The 20,096-nt window shown below is 44.3% G+C and overlaps 1 protein-coding gene across 4 annotated transcripts in view; it reads left to right on the forward strand.

The window, feature by feature from the left end:
* Positions 1 to 19,293, forward strand: part of LOC106582759 (semaphorin-3F) — an 81,186-nt gene extending 61,893 nt beyond the window's left edge. For 2 of the 4 annotated variants that reach the window (XM_014166157.3, XM_014166159.3), the window contains 13 exons: positions 958 to 1,051; positions 4,892 to 5,011; positions 5,969 to 6,108; positions 7,232 to 7,346; positions 11,759 to 11,828; positions 13,056 to 13,200; positions 13,303 to 13,525; positions 14,445 to 14,533; positions 14,779 to 14,820; positions 15,011 to 15,168; positions 15,381 to 15,448; positions 15,683 to 15,816; positions 16,010 to 19,293. In XM_014166157.3, the coding sequence (XP_014021632.3) occupies positions 958 to 1,051; positions 4,892 to 5,011; positions 5,969 to 6,108; positions 7,232 to 7,346; positions 11,759 to 11,828; positions 13,056 to 13,200; positions 13,303 to 13,525; positions 14,445 to 14,533; positions 14,779 to 14,820; positions 15,011 to 15,168; positions 15,381 to 15,448; positions 15,683 to 15,816; positions 16,010 to 16,483 (1,872 nt within the window). In that variant the 3' untranslated portion in view covers positions 16,484 to 19,293. Of the gene's footprint in view, positions 1 to 957; positions 1,052 to 4,891; positions 5,012 to 5,968; positions 6,109 to 7,231; positions 7,347 to 11,758; positions 11,829 to 13,055; positions 13,201 to 13,302; positions 13,526 to 14,444; positions 14,534 to 14,778; positions 14,821 to 15,010; positions 15,169 to 15,364; positions 15,449 to 15,682; positions 15,817 to 16,009 lie in introns of all 4 variants that reach the window. The other 2 variants (XM_082967373.1, XM_082967375.1) reach the window with 1 other exon arrangement.
* Positions 19,294 to 20,096: the final 803 nt, after the last annotated feature.

Consider the following 20,096-nt stretch of genomic DNA (forward strand, 5'->3'; position numbering starts at 1 on the left):
ATACCATATTTACAATGTGCAGGGATACCAGAGTGGACGGGGTAGATACGTATAGGGGTAAGGTGACTAGGCATCAGGATATATGATAAACAGAGTAGCAGCAGCATTGTGTGTGTGTGTGTGTGTGTGTGTGTGTGTGTGTGTGTGTGTGTGTGTGGTGTGTGTGTGTGTGTGTGTGTGTGTGTGTGTGTGTGTGTGTGTGTGTGTGTGTGTGTGTGTGTGTGTGTGTGTGTGTGTGTGTGTGTGTGTGTGTGTGTGTGTGTGTGTGTGTGTGTGTGTGTGTGTGTGTGTGTGTGTGTGTGTGTGTGTGTGCGCGCGCGGGTGTGTAGCTGTTCTCTATCTGTTCTGGATAGGCTGTATAAAAGGGGTGCTCTGGTCTGTCTGTCTGGGTTAGGGTTAGTGCGGGTGTGTGTGTGAAGAGTCAGTATGAATGTGTGTGCGTGCTATGTGTGGGAGCCATTGGGGTGTGTGTGTGTGTGTGTGTGTTTGAATGTGTAGAGTCCTGTGAGTGTGCATAGAATCAGTGCAAACATAGAAATTAAAGGGTCAATGCAGATAGTCTATGTAGCTATTTAGTTAGCTATTTAGTTAGCTATTTAGCAGTCTTATGGCTTGGGGATAGAAGCTCTTCAGGAGCCTGCTGGTGTCCGACGTGTTTCTCTGGCACCGCTTGTCGTGTGGAAGCAGAGAGAACACCAGGTTCAGTACAAAAACGGCATTTGAGAGACGTGCTCAGAAACCATTTGTGTACCAACCTCTAGTCTGCCCATCACTTCATGGTGTTGCCCTAACTGGTCTCCCAATGTATCGTCATCCCTGTGTCAGTATCTCCCTCCACAGGACTACAGTATGTGACAACTTGTAATACACACATTCTATAATCAACTCTGCTCTGTGTTCTCAATGGAAACGACAGAATAATGAATGTTAGTTTACATGTTTTATTGTTTATTGCAGGAATATATCTTCCGTTTGGAGCCAGGCAAAGTGGATTCGGGGAAAGGCAAATGTCCTTACGACCCTAAACTCAACAGCGTCTCAGCTTTGATCAGTAAGTCCCCGTTTATCTCCTTTCTCTCAGCTCACTTCTTCCATTATTGGAAGAATCGAATGTCTCTCTATGGAAACAAAAGGCTTGTTTCCCATCAAGGTTTATTCCTCTCTTCCCCAAGGAATGTTTGTGGTCAGTCCAACCCTTGTGGAAGCTATTACTGCACCATTGGCTAGTCACACTCTAGATCTTGTTAATTCAAATACTTCTGCCTCTTTTCATGTGCAGCTACCCTGTTGTGACGTTAACTGTCCCATTGTCCCATTATTCTCATAACCAAAAAGAGTATACTGCAAAGTTATTTGCTGGATTGAACATTCTTAATGGGTAAAGCATGCATCGGTATGTAAGGTCTCATATCAGTAGGTGGTCTGGTGTTGTCAGCAGCTTAAAGGCAGGTGGTCAGACTTGGCAGTTGACCTCTTCCTCTCTGGCTTGACTCCACTGACCTCCCAGCCACCCAGGGTTGTGTGACACTACCCATGACCCCCCTCTGTGACTTCCTATGTCAGCTCCACTGGTGGAAAAAGTACCCATATGTCATACTTGAGTAAAAGTAAAGATATCTTAACAGAAAATGACTCAAGTAAAAGTAAAAGTCACCCAGCAAAATACTACTTGAGTAAAAGTTTTAAAAAGTATTTGCTTTTAAATATACTTATGTATCAAAAGTAAAAGTATAAATAATTTCAAATTCCTTATATTAACACTTCTTCGGGATTGGTGTCCCATCCATGGGACGGTTGAGCTAACGTAGGCTAATGCGATTAGCATGAGGTTGTAAGTAACAAGAAGATTTCCCAGGACATAGACATATCTGATATTGGCAGAAAGCTTAAATTCTTGTTAATCTAACTGCACTGTCCAATTTACAGTAGCTATTACAGTGAAAGAATACCATGCTATTGTTTGAGGAGAGTGCACAATTTTAAACATGAAAAGTTATTAATAAACAAATTAGGCACATTTGGGCAGTCTTGATATAAAACTTTGAACAGAAATGCAATGGTTCATTGGCTCAGTCTAAAACTTTGCACATACACTGATGCCATCTAGTAGCCAAAATCTAAATTGCACCTGGGCTGGAATAATACGTTATGGCCTTTCTCTTGCATTTCAAAGATGATGGTACAAAAAAATACAAAATAACGTTTTTTTTTTCTTCTATGTATTATCTTTTACCAGATCTGTTGTGTTATATTCCGCTACATTCCTTTCACCTTTCCATAAACTTCAAAGTGTTTCTTTTCAAATGGTATCAAACAGGCAGGTAGCCTAGTGGTTAGAGCATTGGACTAGTAACGGAATGGTTGCAAGATCGAATCCCCGAGCTGACAAGGTAAATATCTGTCATTCTGCCCCTTAACAAGGCAGTAAACCCACTGTTCCTAGGCAGTCATTAAAAATAAGAACATGTTCTTAACTGACTTGCCTAGTAAAATTTAAAAAATATGCGTGTCCTTGCTTCAGGTCCTGAGCTACAGGCACCTAGATTTGGGTATGTCATTTTAGGCAAAAATTGAAAAAAAGGGGCTAATACTTATTAAGCAAACCAGACTGAACTTTTTTCTTGTTTTTATTTATTTAAGGATATCTCCAACACTCAGACATGATTTACAAATGAAGCATGTGTGTTTAGTGTGTCCCCCAGATCAGAGGCAGTAGGGATGACCAGGGATGTTCTGTTGATACGTGCATAAATTGGACCATTTTCCTGTCCTGCTAAGCATTCCAAATGTAATGAGTACTTTTGGCTGTCAGGGAAAATGTATGGAGTAAAAAGTACATTACTTTCTTTAGGAATGTAGTGAAATAAAAGTAAAAGTTGTCAAAAATATAAAAAGTAAAGTACAGATAAAAACTACTTAAGTAGTACTTTACACAACTGAGTAAAAGTAAAGATACCTTAATAGAAAGAAAATTACTTAAGTAAAAGTGAAAGTCACCCAGTAAAATACTACTTGAGTAAAAGTCTAAAAGTATTTGGTTTTAAATATACTTAAGTATCATTTCAAATTGCTTATATTAAGCAAACCAGATGGCTTATTTTTCTTTTTTAAGTTTTATTTACGGATAGGCAGGGGCACACTCCAATACTCAGTAAATGATTTTCTTTAGGAATGTAGTGAAGTAAAAGTAACAGTTGACAAAAATCGAAATATTAAAGTACAGATACCCCAAAAAAACATTTAAGTACTACTTTAAAGTATTTTTACTTAAGTACTTTACACCACTGGTCAGCCAACACCTAGAGCTGACCTGGGTGAAACTACCAAGCATCCACTTACTGCAGCAACTCAGCTACTACATAACCGACCTACAATACGGCCAGAGTTATACTGTACCACACAAATTCAAAACAAGAAATTCCTGTTATAGATTTCAATGTACCTCTGATGACCCCAATTTTTCTGTCGTGTTTGGTCGCTATGGTGAAGAGGTTCAATCTGATCCGATTGTAGAAGGTATAATGCTGTCTTGTCTTTAGGGAGATCTGTCAACTCTCTAAACAGGTCCCATACTGGGGCAGCACCTGCTCACTCACACTGAGCCTCAATCAACTGGGGGTGGGCATTTCCCAGGTCTCCACCCCACATTGTTAGCATGACCAGTGCCAATGACCACATCCTCACATCCTGCCCCAGGTTCCCAGTGTCTACCCTGGGATCTCTCTCCTCTTTGTCCAGCCTGACCCTGGCCACCAGCTGAGGCCTACTGTTGGTTACGGTGAGCGGAGGGATACAGTGTGTTGCTGCCCAACAGAAAACAGGGCCATATCTCCATAACAAAGGACTGTAGTCACTAATCACCCATGGTTTCCTTCCTGTCAACCTCTTTGTTATTGTCTTTCTATGATCTTCCATTGATTTCTCTCTCTCTCTTGCTCTCTCACGTTCTCTCTCTCTCTCTCTTTCTCTCTCTCTCACCCCTTCTCTCTCAATTCAATTTCAATTTAAGGGCTTTATTGGCATTGTAAACATATGTTACCATTACCAAAGCAAGTGAAATAGATAATAAACACTTTGTGAAATAAAAAATGAACAGTAAACATTACACTTACAAAAGTTCCAAAAGAATAAAGACATTTCAAATGTCATATTATGTCTATATACAGTGTTGTAATAATGTACAGATAGTTAAAGTACAAAAGGGAAAATAAATAAACATAAATATAGGTTGTATTTACAATGGTGTTTGTTCTTCACTGGTTGGCTTTTTCTCGTGGCAACAGGTCACAAATCTTGCTGCTGTGATGGCACACTGTGGTATTTCACCCAATGGATATGCAAGTTTATCAAAATTGAATTTGTTTTCGAATTCTTTGTGGGTCTGTGTAATCTGAGGGAAATATGTGTCTTTAACATGGTCATACATTTGGCAGGATGTTAGGAAGTGCAGCTCAGTTTCCACCTCATTTTGTGGGCAGTGTGCACATAGCCTGTCTTCTCTTGAGAGCCAGGTCTGCCTACGGTGGCCTTTCTCAATAGCAAGGCTATGCTCACTGAGTCTGTACATAGTCAAAGATTTCCTTGATTTTGGGTCAGTCACAGTGGTCAGGTATTCTGCCACTCTCTGTTTAGGGCCAAATAACATTCTAGTTTGCTCTGTTCTTTTGTAAATTCTTTCCAAAATGTCAAGTAATTATCTTTTTGTTTTCTCATGATTTGGTTGGGTCTAATTGTGTTGCTATCATGAGTCTCTGTGGGGAGTGTGTATTTGTGAACAGAGCCCCAGGACCAGCTTGCTTAGGGGACTCTTCTAGGTTTATTTCTCTGTAGGTGATGGCTTTGTTATAAAAGGTTCTCTCTCTCACTCTTTCTCTCTCTCTGTGATTGACAGATGGGGAGCTCTACGCGGGGGTCTACATTGACTTCATGGGGACAGACGCATCCATCTTCCGTACTCTGGGGAAACAGACAGCCATGAGGACGGACCAATACAACTCCAAATGGTTAAATGGTAACGTCTAACGTCTCAATCCGGACAAACATCATCTCTCTATGACGTTTGTCTTTATATTTCCATTGTGTATCAATTGATTCCTCAGTCTCTACGTTCCGGTGCTGTCTCACAGTACCTATCTCATACTGTATATATGGCTCTGGTCCAAGCCTCTAGCTGTTCCAGCCATTAGAAAGTCAACAAAGCCTATCACATCAAAACAGTAATGCCTGTACTTAACTCACCGAGTGCCTTTCTAGGAAATGTTAAGGAAACGTTTCTCCTCACTGTCATGCGTTAGCCTCGATACATGCTGTATGTGCTGTAGCCGAGTCATCGATGGTTTGTTCTAATGTCATACATGTCTGCTAGCATTTCATCATGTATGGATTGCTCTTTGTTGGATCCTGGTCTCTTATTCTCTGTAGTCTAAAGTCACGAGACTGTACATGTTAGTTCTGCTGGCTGGCTGGGTGGGTTTGGGAGGTCAGTGTTGCCACCATTGATTATTTCAGAGTAGGACTGGGTCCAAGGCAGTTCTCCACAGTGACCCTGTTGCCCCCCAACCGTCTACCAGCAGGAGGCATACCCCATCCCCTCCTGAGTCCTGTTCATCAGCCCCAGGGCCACACTAGGACATCCTGCTCTTCCAATATGGCTTAATGTTCCCCACCCTCCACAGGGTCTGCCCCCATTTGGGTTGTGTCTCTGTAGCAGCAGGGAGGACCGGGTTTATTTGATGTGTCCAGCAGTGCCTCAATCAGTGAGCCAGCATGAGAAGAGAGGGCGACGCCATATTGTGCTCATAGAGTGAGAATAATGAGGGATATTTGGAATGTACAGCAGTGACATGAGCTCAAATTTAGGCCTCAATTGACTCTCACCAGCATCTGTCTCATTATCATCTCTCTCTCTCTCTCTCTCTCTCTCTCTCTCGCTCTCTCTCTCTCTCTTTTCACTTTCTCTGTCTTCCAGATCCCACATTCATCAAGGCACACCTCATTCCAGACAGTGCTGAGAAGAACGATGACAAGCTCTACTTCTTCTTCCGGGAGAAGGCTTCAGAGATGGGCCAGAGCCCCATGGCCCAGTCCAGGATAGGCAGGATCTGTCTGGTAAGTGGCCATCATAACCACATACTGTAACTCATTATCTGCAAAAAATACAGTCAATAACAATGTGAAAGAGGTCATATTTTGACCCTTGCCTCATATTGTGACCTTTGAGTCTGCAAAGCCAGTACCCTGCCACTAATGATACTGAGACATCCCTAGAGTAGAGGGGTCTCCTTGGAAACTCTGCATAAACCATGAATGTATCTTACCATTCAACACAGTCAGACATAAAACAACACAGCCCTGCCCGCCACTTCCTCAACAGCCAATGAGCAGTCTAAGAAACCCAAACTAAAGGGAATGCTGTTGTCCCCTTGTGATAAACTGCTGGAGTGGGAGAGTTTGCCTTTGGCCTCCAGTATTTACACGTAAGCAAACATACACATACACAATCAGGGTAATGTTTATCTAATGATGTATGTATGTCCCAGTGGCTGCTGTGACTCAGAACGTTGTTTATCCTTAGAAGGGGACCCTGGGCTGTGTGCAAGCCTTCCCCCTCTCGCTGCACGCCTCGTAATGGACCCTAGGGACGCTGGTCCTTGCCTGTGTCTGGATCCTAAGCCACTGTCCTCTGATGACTCCCACTAGAAATAACACTACTGGCATAGATACACATACAAGTACATGGTAGAAAAAGCGCACATGTTGATACAATTTTGAGTACACCTAATTTCACTATAAAAGCTACAAAATAACGGAATATATCTTTGGATTTGGATGATGATTATTATATTAGTCCAATATAAATTGTGGCACAAATACCATTCTCTGATTTTTCCACTTGAACATTGTTGCGCTTGTCTCTCAAACTCGTATTTCCTCTGTTCAACAAGTCTAGAAGAAGTTTTGTAATGTACAAGGAGTTCTGGATTGGGAAAAATTGTCACCGCGTTTCACCTCACTCCCTTTACTCTCTGCAGGGGTTGGCGTCTGTCCACAACAGATGGGGCAGACAGACTGAAACACAGCTGATGGTTTTACTCTCGGCTTCTCTCTAAACTAGCGTTGGCTGCTAGTTGTCTAAAACAGCTGTTGATTTGGATCTTTGGACCAGTCCACTTGTGGTGTTTGTGTAGGAGTCAGGTGTGAGTGACACTGCCTTTTGTCCCCCCCCTTGCAGAATGATGATGGTGGACACTGCTGTCTGGTCAACAAGTGGAGCACTTTCCTGAAGGCCAGACTCATTTGCTCGGTACCTGGAGTGGACGGCATAGAGACCCACTTTGATGAGCTCCGTAAGTAGGCAGAATTTTCCAACAGTGGTATAGCCCAGTTGTTAAGTTATGTTCTTAAGGCTCGCACACATCCCACCGAATGTGGTTCTAGCGTTCGTCTACCGATCGTTCAACGAGCTGTGTTTTAGGGACCACTGCTGACTGGCTGACAACATTTTCATGCGATTCAATCGGTGCGCACTCGGTTATCAAATTACAACCGGCACTCTGTTCAGAGGTGCTAAGTACTCCCGGCCAGCAAACGTTATTGGTGTGTCCGAGCCCTTGCACTAACTTCCCAGTTTTCCTCAAGTTTTGTCTTACTCCTCTGTTCCCTCATCTGGTAGACACTAAACATAGTCAGCCCCACATAAAAGCAACAGCATGTAAAATGACCAACCATTCATTCAGACCCAACTCTGTAATCTTTCTGTGATATCTCTGTAACATCTGAATTCTTTTGAACCGTTTCAAATTGCACTCCTGTTTCGTTTGGGCTTCGTTAAAGTGTCCGTTCTGGTTCGACACACATCAGCCCGTACAGGAATCATGTGTCTAGATTCTAGAGTTCTGTAACATTGTGGTGTCTGGGATTCTGCTGTCCAATATTCCATCATTGTGGGAGAAGATCTTACACGAGAGTCTAGCTGGAGAATGAAAGCTCCTATGTGACTAAGTGACCGGGCTAGTCGGAAACAAGTGTCTACTGTACGTATGGTTACTGCTGACCTTTACCGTAGCCAAACAGGGATGTCTCGCAGACAGTTAACTCTTCCATTTTGTTTTAACATATACCATGTCTTCAGCTTTCCTTTCTGGTATAGTTTGGTTTAACGCAAAAAAAAGGAAATTGGCAAAGAGTTTACAACTGCTCCTATGTTGTACCAAAGGGTCTGTAAAATCATTTTACTATTCTTCTCTGCCCTTGTAAATCAAAGGAAAGGGGAAGTCTGAGGAAGGTACTGCAGTGATCAAGATATCGCTGTCCCACCCAGCTTGCAGCCTGTTTTGCTTTAGACATCAACATTGCTCCTGTATGATAAGCATGTCTGGGTTCAGGTTGGCTCAATCAGACAGCAGTGGAAGTGCTGAGGGTAGAGGTGTGTGTATAGGTGTCTGGGGAGGACTGGTAATGAGGCGCAGGGCTTTAAGGTCTGTCTCTGGATCAGCCAGGGGGGGGCGCCTTGCAGGGTTACAGGGGTCACCCCTGCCCCTCAATCACATCTCTCCTCTCACGTGACTGGTGGCTCACCGTCTCAGGAAAACATCAGTGTGATGCACTGTGCTGTGGAGGTCTGACTCTGAGGAGACTTGAGCGCTCTCCTTGAAATGATCATGAACACTAGTTATTAGTAGGACATGTTTCATTAGCAGTCAAATGCAAATCACAATGACTGATGGGATTTTGTTTTATTGCAGGGCATTTGTTTTCACTGATTCTGTTTGTTTTATACTATAGCCCAGTGGAGGCTCATTTTAGCTTTAGCCTGAGGGTTGGGTATGACCAGTTTTGATACCACATGTCTACCCAAACCACACGCTTATGTTGAGCAATTCTTACTCGTTTCTTTGTCAATGTAAATGTCCCATCTGCAGGTCAATTGCAGTCCGGGTCACTCTCAGTGAGGGTCATACTAGGCTTGTCACCCCTGAATGTTTAGCTACCCACCACAAGTCTGTCTGTGGTTTGGTTTCCCACAACCACTACCATCAGGCAGCCTATAACAGAGAGGGGTTGAGAGTGGGGCTGAGAGGGGTTGAGAGTGGGGCTGAGAGGGGGTGAGAGTGGGGCTGAGAGGGGGTGGTGAGAGGGGGGCTGAGAGGGTGGCTGAGAGGGGGTGGTGAGAGGGGGGCTGAGAGGGTGGCTGAGAGGGGGTGGTGAGAGGGGGCTGAGGGGGTGGTGAGAGGGGGGGTGATAGGGAGTGGTGAGGGCAGAGATGGGAGTAAAGTCAGTTGTTGAGGAAGTCTTCTTGTCTTCCCAGGCCAGCATTGGAGCTATGTACAGTAGAGTCTGAAAAGGAAGAGGGATTTGGGAGGGGGGGCAGAAAGAGAGTTGGCAGGATTCCAGACAGTGTCTCTGTCAGAGTAAATTATTTTTTTTATTGCCTTTTCAAAAGTGTGATGGGGGAAAGGAACATTTGGTTTCTGGTTCATTTCATAGTTCCTTATAATAACACAAGGGCAAAACCTCAGAAGCCACCTCTTTCCCTTCCTTCGTCAGTCAAAGTTTTTTATCATCTGCCGTTCTTTTTCTCATAGTCATCGTTCTTGAGCAATGGGCTTTTGTGCGGACAATTTGAATACATCTTTTTCTGTGTCACCAAGGGAGTCATGTGGTTTTTATTTGTGTTTGCTTTTGAAACGCTGTGCAGTCAGACGGGTCCCTAGGGTAGAGACCATATATACAGTACCATCTGACAGACAGACAGACAGACAGACAGACAGACAGACAGACAGACAGACAGACAGACAGACAGACAGACAGACAGACAGACAGACAGACAGACAGACAGACAGACAGACAGACAGACAGACAGACAGACAGACAGACAGACAGACAGACAGACAGACAGTGCGAACACAGTGGGAGATTCTTGAGTGGCGCCTGAGGCAGCGTTTTTCACCACCATCAACAACACACCAAATGATGGAATTTCTCATTGAAGAATGGTGTCGCATCCTTCCAATAGAGTTCCAAACACTTGTAGAATCTATGTCAAGGCGCATTGAAGCTGTTCTGTCTCGTGGTGGTCCAACGCCCTGTTAAGACACTTCATGTCGGTGTTTCCTTTATTTTGTCAGTTACCTGTATATTATATTGCACTTCCTCGTGATATGAATGTGAATTGTATTTTGGGCATTCATAGGGAAAATTAAAGGTACAGTAGGTTTATTGGTCTTTTAATAACGCCATACTGTGTACATACACATTGCAAAATAACGCCGTTTCTCTCATAGATGTGGTATTTCTGCAGGCACAATGTGCTGACTTTAGATACTCAATGAGCCTCAAGGAGTCTTTGTCTGCTATGACACATCAAAAAAGATCCAGCATAAAAGTCAATGATGCGACTTGTTCCAAACTTTCTTGAAGTCACCCCCCTCTGTCTGTAGCCAGGAGGGCTGTCAAACTGGCGTCAGATGTGTTAGGAATTTCTCTCCCGTTTTCCAAAAGTTAATTCCCGTGCTTGTTTACGGCCTTTACCTGTCATTCTCCTACCCTAGCAATAAAAAAGGGATGATTTTTTTTGTGATGATTACATACATAATTTCAATGCAACTCAGTCATAGCTACAGCTTTTATAAGAGGCCATCTCTCTTTAGAAAAATAAGGAGTGGTGGTTTAAAACTCTTAAAGTGTATTCTTTGGGAGAACACTCTTAAGGCTTGATAAGGCCTTGGGCAGAAACTCCCAAGTAACATTTTGTTCTTAAACTTTAGTCCAGAAGGGTTTGGAGAGTGTGTGATTGGAGAAACCTGCTGTTTTGTTCTTTGAGTATTTTCCATTTCAACTTGATCTTTGCCCAGAGATTTATTTGAAAAGTTCAGGGTGTGGAGCTGCTTGATATCTACGAGGCTCAATATCTTAGTAACGTCTGGCTTCATAAATGCACATGACAGAGATCCAGAGTTATAAATGGAGGGTATAATGTTTCCTGCTTCATCTAATCATTAGATATTCTTAGTGATTGGCATTTCCAATGACTTGTGGCTGTGGGTTAACACATCCTATCTATTCTCCCTGTCCTTGAAAGAGTCAGCCGACCCCCCCCCCCCCCCCCCCCCCACACTCTTTTTCTCTCGATGGAAAAAATGTACCCTGGAATTGTGTTTCCAACAAGGGGCTGAAGTGTTACACTTCTCAACTGAGGTAGTCGACTTTAAATTGATTTAAATGTTCCCCTTTTATTGTTTTTCCTTTCACTTCTCGCTCATTAAACCATTGGAGGATACAGGGTCCAATTACCACAGCTCTGAGGATCATGGGAAGCATATGGCTTCCATTAAAACCTTGTTACCCCACAGATCTCCATTTCATACCTTCCCCCTCTGAGACCCAGGAATTGGGGTCTGCTCTGGAAGCATTCTGATTCAGGACCCCACAGTGGCCGGAAACCCTGCTAACTAAACTAACCACTGCTGTGCTGTCCAATCCAAAAGGGCTTCCCCTTGAACCCGCCTCCTGTCCAGGAAGTAGTAACTGTCCGTATGTCACGCTTTGAATTAGATCTGGTTGCTCAGGAATCCCAGGTGGAATAATAGAGCCTCCGGTTAACTAAGAGAGAGAGAAGAGAATAGACTCCATCCTTCAATGTTTATCTCAGATTACAACTGTATTACCAGAGTCCTTTGTACTGTTATTGTACAGCGATAGCGTGAGACATTTTGCAGTGCCACTTTTGGTAATGTGTAATTCTCGCTTTGTCTAACAGGGGACGTGTTCATCCAGCCAACTCAGGACACCAAGAATCCTGTCATCTACGGCGTGTTCTCAGTTTCAGGGTGAGTCACGGACTGTGTGCCTCTGTGTCCCCCCTTAATTAAATCACATTTCCACAAGTATCTGTCTCATTAAAGGACATCAGACGTGTAGAATAGATTTTTTTTGGGGGGGGGGGGTTTCCTCCCGTGGTTTCCGTCTCCCATCCATATTCATCGTGCCCAAAGGCGCCTCTGTGAGCTGCTCTGTTATTGAAAAAGCCTATTCCACACAGTCTGCTCTGCACACTACAAAGGCAGAGGAGGAAGTCGGTCTGTAGCACAGAGAGGAAGGGGTTCTCCAGTGAGAGACTTGATCTGTGTTCCCACATGGCTGGGGTTTGATAACAAGTCATCAGTCAGCAGCACAGCATTAGGAGTCAAGGAATCGGCTCGCGGCTCCTGTCCCCAGCATATACAGCGGGAGATTTTGAGTGGAGGATGCACACACGGAGAGTTCGCTCTCACACTCATGCCCAGTCATAATAAACACGGCTGTACTGTATGTGTGTCTGCGTTGGCGTCTGTGAGATACCTAAGCAATAAGGCACAAGGGGGTGTGGTATATAGGGCAATATACCACGTCTAAGGGCTGTTCTTAGGCATGACGCATCACCAAGTGTCTGGACACAGCCCTTAGCCGTGGTATATTAGCCATATACTGTACCACAACCCCCCCCCCCCGGGTGCCTTATTGCCATTATAAACTAGTTACCAATGTAATTAGAGCAGTAAAAATACATGTTTTGTCATACCCATGGTATACAGTCTGATATATCAGCCAATCAGCATTCAGCGCTCAAACCACCCAGTACATTTTCAATGTACTGTATATGTTTCCCTGTCTCACCCAAGGCCTCAATTACCCCCCACCCCACCCCCACCCACCCACCCACCACCCCTTAAAGCCCAATTGATCAGAACTACTGTAGTGCTAATGATAAGGCTCTCGACAGAAGATACTAATATAATGCTGTACTGTACACCCACCACAGCACAGCAGAGATGATTAGCTTGGCTGTGTGTGGGTGTTTGCATGTCAGTGTGTCAGACAGCTTGTCTGTGGTGGAGAGTGTTTGTGCGGCATCTTAATGTTGGAGTACGCCAGCTTCATGTCTCTGAGTTGTGATGCGAGTTGATTCTATGAGCGGGAGAATGTAGCTAATTGCTCGCCGAGTGAGTAGTAATCCCGTGTCTCCTAAAGCTGTCCCCTTTCGTGTTTCTGACCCTCCTCATCCCTTTACCCTCCAGGTCAGTGTTTAAGGGCTCAGCAGTGTGTGTCTACTCCATGGCTGACATCCGTCAGGTCTTCAATGGACCCTATGCTCACAAGGAGGGGCCCAACTACCAGTGGGTGGCCTACACTGGGAAGATCCCCTACCCTCGGCCTGGGACGGTGAGTGACATGCAGAGGGTGACACACACACATATATATATTTGTAAATTCAATTAAATAATACATTTAACATGGCTGGTTCTGCCCTCTTTCTTAACCCAGTGTCCCGGAGGTACGTTCACCCCCAACATGAAGTCCACTAAGGATTACCCAGACGAGGTGATTAACTTCATGCGGAACCACCCCACCATGTACCACGCTGTATACCCAATACACAAGCGCCCCCTGGTGGTCCGGAACAACGTGGACTATGAGTTCACCACCATCACTGTGGACCAGGTGGCCGCTGCCGATGGGAGCTACGAGGTCCTATTCCTGGGGACAGGTCAGTGCTCTGAGTGCCCGCCTGTTGGTTGATTTGATAGACTTGTTATTGTATGTGTGTTTTCACATCTGTGATAGATTCAGAGATCTAAAACAATCTACGATCTGGGGAACCTATTGTGGTTAGGATTTTGTTAGAAGTGCTTGTCTTCACACTTCACACAGCCTCTCCCTATGGCCATAAATCATGTGGATCTGAGGGTGGGAGCTGGGAACCCCTAGGACTGCTGACTTTACAGTGCTCAGCCTGGTGATGAATGGATCCTGTTGTAGAACACTGTACAAGACGAGGGGGGATCCTCCTATTTTCCTCAGGGCATTTGACCTTATATGGACAAATGTTTTGGAGGGATGTGGATATGAGTAGAGGATGTGTGAGGGAGGGAGCAGGCCAGAGAGGACTAGATTAGCGGTTAACCTGATCACTCGTCTTGGCAGAGATGGGCAGTACTTCTGCTACGTTTATTTGAAATTCGTATTTTGTCATTTGAATTACATTGGGCTACACTCCAATGTATTTTGATATTTGGTATTTTCAAAATACAAAATACTTTTATATACCATTTTTATAGTGGTTTGTATTTTGTGGCTCCCTTTCACCCTGTGTTGGTATTAGAAGTCTGATAGGACTATGGTGTTGATAAGAGCGTCTGCTAAATCAACTAAATATAAATGTAGATGTAAAAATAAATAATTGAAAAGCATGTTGAGTATTATTCTAATGAGCTCTGCCCTGAAACAAGGCCAATAATATTACCCAGTGTACTTTGCAGTTAATTTTGGTATGTTAATTTTCACATATACATGTACTTTTTGGTCATTTAGCAAAGGATTTCCCAAACTCAGTCCTTGATCTTTAGGGTATTTTGTATCTGTATTTTGTCATTGTATTTTGTAATTTTTGCTTTTTGGGTCTTCAGACAGGGGGACGGTTCAGAAGGTGATTGTCCTGCCCAGAGATGACCTGCAGACTGAGGAGCTGGTGTTGGAGGAGGTGGAAGTGTTCAGGGTTAGTCTCTCTGTATTATTTCTCATTCTCTTTATTTCTCTCTCCCTCTTTCTCTCTTTGTAGTATCTTTCTATTTTTGTCCATTTATTTCTTTGTTCATTTGACATGCCATTGCACAAGATTTAGCTATTTTCATCCGTAGTCTCTGGAGTATTCCTCAGATGAGAAACATTTATTGTGATGGAACATCTTTCCAACTTCCATTCTTCTCTTATAAAGATCTGCTGCTATCTTTTACGTTTCAGGTGCCAACTCCCATAACCACCATGAAGATTTCATCCAAAAGGGTAAGCTGAACATGTCCACGGTCTGATGGTTCAGTGCACACAATTTCAGAATTGTGTCTTCCCATAAAATATCCCATAAATCAATGCAGAGTGTAAAAAGTGAATTCCAAAGTCTGGATGACGCAACATTTTCCCACTTGGTCTCTCTTCCTCTCTCACTCTCTGCCTCTCCGTCTCTTTCTCCCTACAGCAACAGCTGTACGTGGGTTCAGTGTTGGGCGTGACCCACCTGGCCCTCCATCGCTGTGACGTGTACGGGGAGGCGTGTGCTGACTGCTGCCTGGCCCGGGACCCTTACTGCGCCTGGGACGGCAAATCCTGTACCCGCTACTCCGCCTCGCAGAAGAGGTGAGTTCCAAGAGAGTGTGTTTGTCTTTGTCTGTTGCTCATCTGTCGGGAACGACAACCCTTATCAATATAATGTTTTCCATCATGGCTATACTATTTCATTTGTCCTATTTAAAAATAATAATAATAATATTCACTGCACATTTTCAGTTTGTGGAACGTAGCGTAGTTAACCTCTTTTTATTTGGGGAATGTTGATCTGACCCCTCTAGGCGCAGCCGTCGACAGGATGTCAAGTATGGCAACCCAATCCGCCAGTGCAGAGGCTATAACTCTAACGGTGAGCTGACAAGAACATTCTAACGTACCCCAAAATAGACACTCAAACAGTGCCGAATTGTTCACTGTGACAGAAGCAGTACACACTAGTGTCATATGTCACTCATGGAACGTGAATGCGGTTGACATTTCTGCTGAGGAATAATTGACTGATTTGGTCGGTTACAATAAGAGACATTGAGAAATTACGCCTCCAACGTGTTTGAATAATGTTTGTGACGATGCTTTGCTGCAGCCAATAAGAACACGCTGGAGATGGTGCAGTATGGGGTGGAGGGCAGCACTACGTTCCTGGAGTGTCAGGCCAGGTCCCCTCATGTGTCTCTCAAATGGCACCTGCAGAGGGAGAACAGCGACAGGAGGAAAGAGGTGAGTCAGGAACTCTCATCCCACTGCAGCTATGTACTGTATTGGGTCTTCTACTGCTTGACATCTAAAGGATAGGTTGACAATCAGAGGGACTCCTTAGTCATTGAACAATATGGCCTGCTGTTTGTGGAGAAAATGGTTGCTAAATGAGTGCAATGATAAATGAATGGCGTCTCGCTCTCCCTGCTGTTAGATCCGCTCTGAGGGCCGGACTGTGAAAACAGAGCAAGGTCTGCTTCTGCGTTCCCTCCAGTCGTCCGACAGCGGCGTCTACCAGTGCACGTCCACAGAGAAGAACTTCAAACACACGCTGGTCAAGCTGCAGCTGGTGGTCCTGTCCAGCCGCACGGTCAACAGTGTCCTGGTGGAGACGGGCAACCCGGCCCTGCCACCCCTCCAGTCCAGCGCCTGGACCCCCAGCGCGGGTCAGTACAAGGACCTGCTGACCATTCTGAGCCAGCCAGAGATGGGTCTGATCAACCAGTACTGCCAGGACTACTGGCAGCTGGGAGAGGGCAGTCCAGGGGACCCCATACTGGCCATCAGCAAGGCCCGGGGACTCAAGGAGCTGAAAGAGCAGAAGAAGCCCCGCAACCGCCGGCATCACAACGATGAGAATAAGCACGAGGACGACAAAGATGAGCACACCAACCTAGCCGAGACATGAGGCCCCTGGACTTACACCACAGGCCGCACACTAACCCCCTACACCCCGACACCCAACCGCTCTCTCCCTCTCTGCACACCCCTCCAAAAATGGGAAAGACTTCAATTTAAAGGATTCAAAAACGGAATAATCAAAAGCAACCAGAAAGAGAAACCACTACAAATAGCAAAAATAGTAAGCAACAAACAGATTCTTCTTAACTGTTAAAAAAAAGATGCACAGTATTTATTGTAGGTTGTACATAGTAAGATTCTGTGGATTTCTTTGTACTTAAATAGAAAACAAGGCTTTTTTTTGTGAATAGGTAGCTCTGTGCAAATATTATTGTTATTATGATGCTATTATTGTTGTTAGTGTCATTGTTTATTACAAATTGTGTTATTATATGGCAAAGATCTTTATGTTCTGTCTTTTGGAGGAAGCGCAGTAAAACGTTGAAAAGACATTTGAAAGTGTAAATATCTCCAGCTGTTTGGACTCAGAAGAATGCCTTCAGAAAGGTTTTGGTATGTTAGCTCCATGTTGGGTCCATTTGACTGCTGGCAGTATGTAGTCTTTGAGGTGGGAAGAGTCAGATCACTGATGGAGTGATGACCCAGAACCTCCCCCAAAGCCACGATGGACATTTAATTCCCACAGCCAATGGACTATAAGGATGACACTTCATAGCATTTCATTGGACGCGCAGAGAGATGAGGAAATGCCCATAGGAGACTGCAGCTTTGAGTTGGTCCCACGGCCACAGAGAGACACTAGAGTGAAAGGTCTGGTGGGAAATAACGCCCTCTTCCTTTGCCCGCTGAACTGACCCTGGGGTGAAACAACTGACCCTGGGGTGACCCCAAATCCCCTCAACCCCAAATCCACTGTGTTCCACTCTTCTTGGGCCATGTGGTCCAATATGGCTTTCTGTCTATCCCATATGTTACATTTGCATTCATATTCCCCGTTTCCTCCAGAACTAGTTGATGTGTTCTGTTTGTGTAGAGTATCTGTAAATATAACACTCAATGTTGTACCATTGAGGCCATGATGGTTAGAATAAGCTGTTTTTTTTGGGGGGGGGGGGGGGGGGGGGGATTGTTTGTTGTTATGGGATTTAAATAGCATTGCCTTCTCTTTGTACACCATTGTTCAATTGAGATTAAAACGTCAAGCAGGCAGCTAAATCATTTGTGCCAATTTGATTATGCGCAATTATGACAAGGGATAGAGAACTTTTTCACTTCTTGTTGAATTTGGTCCCATTCTCTTAGTTTCCAAACTAAGCCGTAAATACACTGGTTTGCATTCCAGCCATTTCCCGTTCTCCTTATGGGTTCAGTTGTTTCATAGGAAATGTACTTAACATTTCTAAACCCCTCCAATCGTCCCATGTAGTTTAATCTCACAGCTCTCTTAGTAATGTACCGTTAGTCCACATTGTCTTAAATCAACTAGCGCGACGATTCCGCCCGTACTGATTTGTCAGTTGAGGGACTAGCATCGCGTAGGAGTGACGCCACCTGACGTACGACAACGGTTAGCCCATGTAAGTCACTAAAGCGAAAGTGCATGAAGACTGTTTTCAGTGTTCTCGTTTGACTGGTTGGAGAGGGACACCGTAGCTTTCTCGGAGCTGTTATGTTACATAACTCTCACTATAGAATTTAAGCAACTTCTCTGATCAGCCGGTGTTGATGGCATTCTGCCTGGAAAGGTGTCACATGCCACAAATGTGTATCGCGGAACGTCTCCATGTATATAGCTACAGTCACTAGAATGATCAGCTCTTGAAAGCACACGCCAAACTCTTTGGGACGGTGGCTTTTCATTGTGTGCATGAAATGTATAATGTCCTGTTTATGATACTAGTTCAACAAGCTACAGTATGTTGCTGCGGATGTCTCTCTTGTTGCGGGAACATGGGAATCATGTCAGTGCAAGGAAAGGCAGATGGACTCATACCCTAGTGATGGAATATTCAAAACACAGGAGATGTACACTGAGTGTACAAAACATTAGGAACACCTTCCTAATATTGAGTTACACCTCACCCCCTTTTGCCCTCAGAACAGGCTCAATTCGTCTGGGGACTGGACTCTACAACGTGTCGAAAGCGTTCCACAGGGATGCAGGCCCACGTTGACTCCAATGCGTGCCCCAGTTGTGTCATGTTGGTTGGATGTCCTTTGGGCGGTGGACCATTTGTGATACGCAGAGGAAACTGTTGAGTGTGAAAAACCCATCAGCATTGCAGTTCTTGACACAAACCGGTGCGCCTGGTACCTATTACCATACCCTGTTCAAAGGCACTTTTGTCTTGCCCATTCAGCCTCTGAATGACACACATACACAATCCACGTCTCAATTGTATCAAGGCTTTAAAATCCTTCTTTAACCTGTCTCCTCCCCTTCATCTGCAATGATTGAAGTGGATTTAACAAGTGATATCAATAAGGGATCATAGCTTTCACCTGGATTTACCTGGTCAGTCTGTCATGTAAAGAGCAGGTGTTCTTAATGTTTTATCAACTCAGTGTACGCCCCTATGTCTCTTTCGCTCTCTTTCTCTCTCCCTCTCTCCTTCTCTCTCTTTCTTGCTCTCTTTCCCCTCTCTCTCTCTCTCCAAAAAGGTACAATTGATTAGCATATTTTAAATATATGCATATTTGGTTATTTTTTGGTATGGGTTAATGAGGGAAAATCAGTTAAGATAACATAAAGCACAGTTGATGTTATTGTAATGACTTGTGTAAATTACTCTATCCTTTCTCCTTTCTCATTGATGTTGCTGACTAAAAAAATTAAAGCTCTATATTTTATAAAAACAGATCCTTTTTTTATATTCATATGATGCATGGATATCTATATACAGTAAGGGAACATAGAAAGGTTTTGGGTCTCGTACACTGGCCTTACCCCTTTTATTGTGTCAACTGAATCCTAATTGGTTTGTGCTTTGACGGTAGTGGCTCTTCCAACTACCAAAACTGAGTGGTGGAGTTGAGTGAGAGTGGATGAGTAGGTGTCTCTCTCTTTCTCTCTCTCCCTCCGTCGCTCAGAGGACACAGCGAGGATTAGGATCTGTTGCCGTCTTCAGATTGAGGTCAATGCGATCTGTCAGGTGAGACGGTAAAAGCCCCGTAAGTACCTTAGAGATCCCACCCCTCAATGGAGAAAATACAGTATCCTCAACGTGTTCCACAAGCGTGAGCTGACTATCGTATGTTGTAGAGTCCCTGTAGTCTTTTGCTAAACGGTGATGTCAGCCCTGGCATGAAAGGCACCGCTGAAATACAGTGAGCCTCTAAAGCGTAGGACAGTGAACACAGCAATAACTACCCCTGCCCTGCTATAGACCAGACTAGTGTTTCTACAGACAATAGGAGCTATAGGTGAGCTTCTCATAAACAAGCGATAACATGCGTCATTGAACATGCTTCATGAACCACACTGATCAACTGTACACCTGGTTTCCTCTTTCTACCTCACTTACTACTTACTGCGGCCTTTTACTCCTCCTGGAACACAGGCTAGTGGGTAAATAGATGTCTTTCTAGCTCCCTCACTCTTATCAGGCAGCTGAGGACAGAGTAGACAGATAAGCACTTGAGCCGATGTGCATCTTCCG

The sequence above is a fragment of the Salmo salar genome, chromosome 22 (genome assembly GCF_965601325.2).
Source record: "Salmo salar chromosome 22, fSalSal1, whole genome shotgun sequence".
In the NCBI taxonomy this organism is placed as follows: domain Eukaryota; kingdom Metazoa; phylum Chordata; class Actinopteri; order Salmoniformes; family Salmonidae; genus Salmo; species Salmo salar.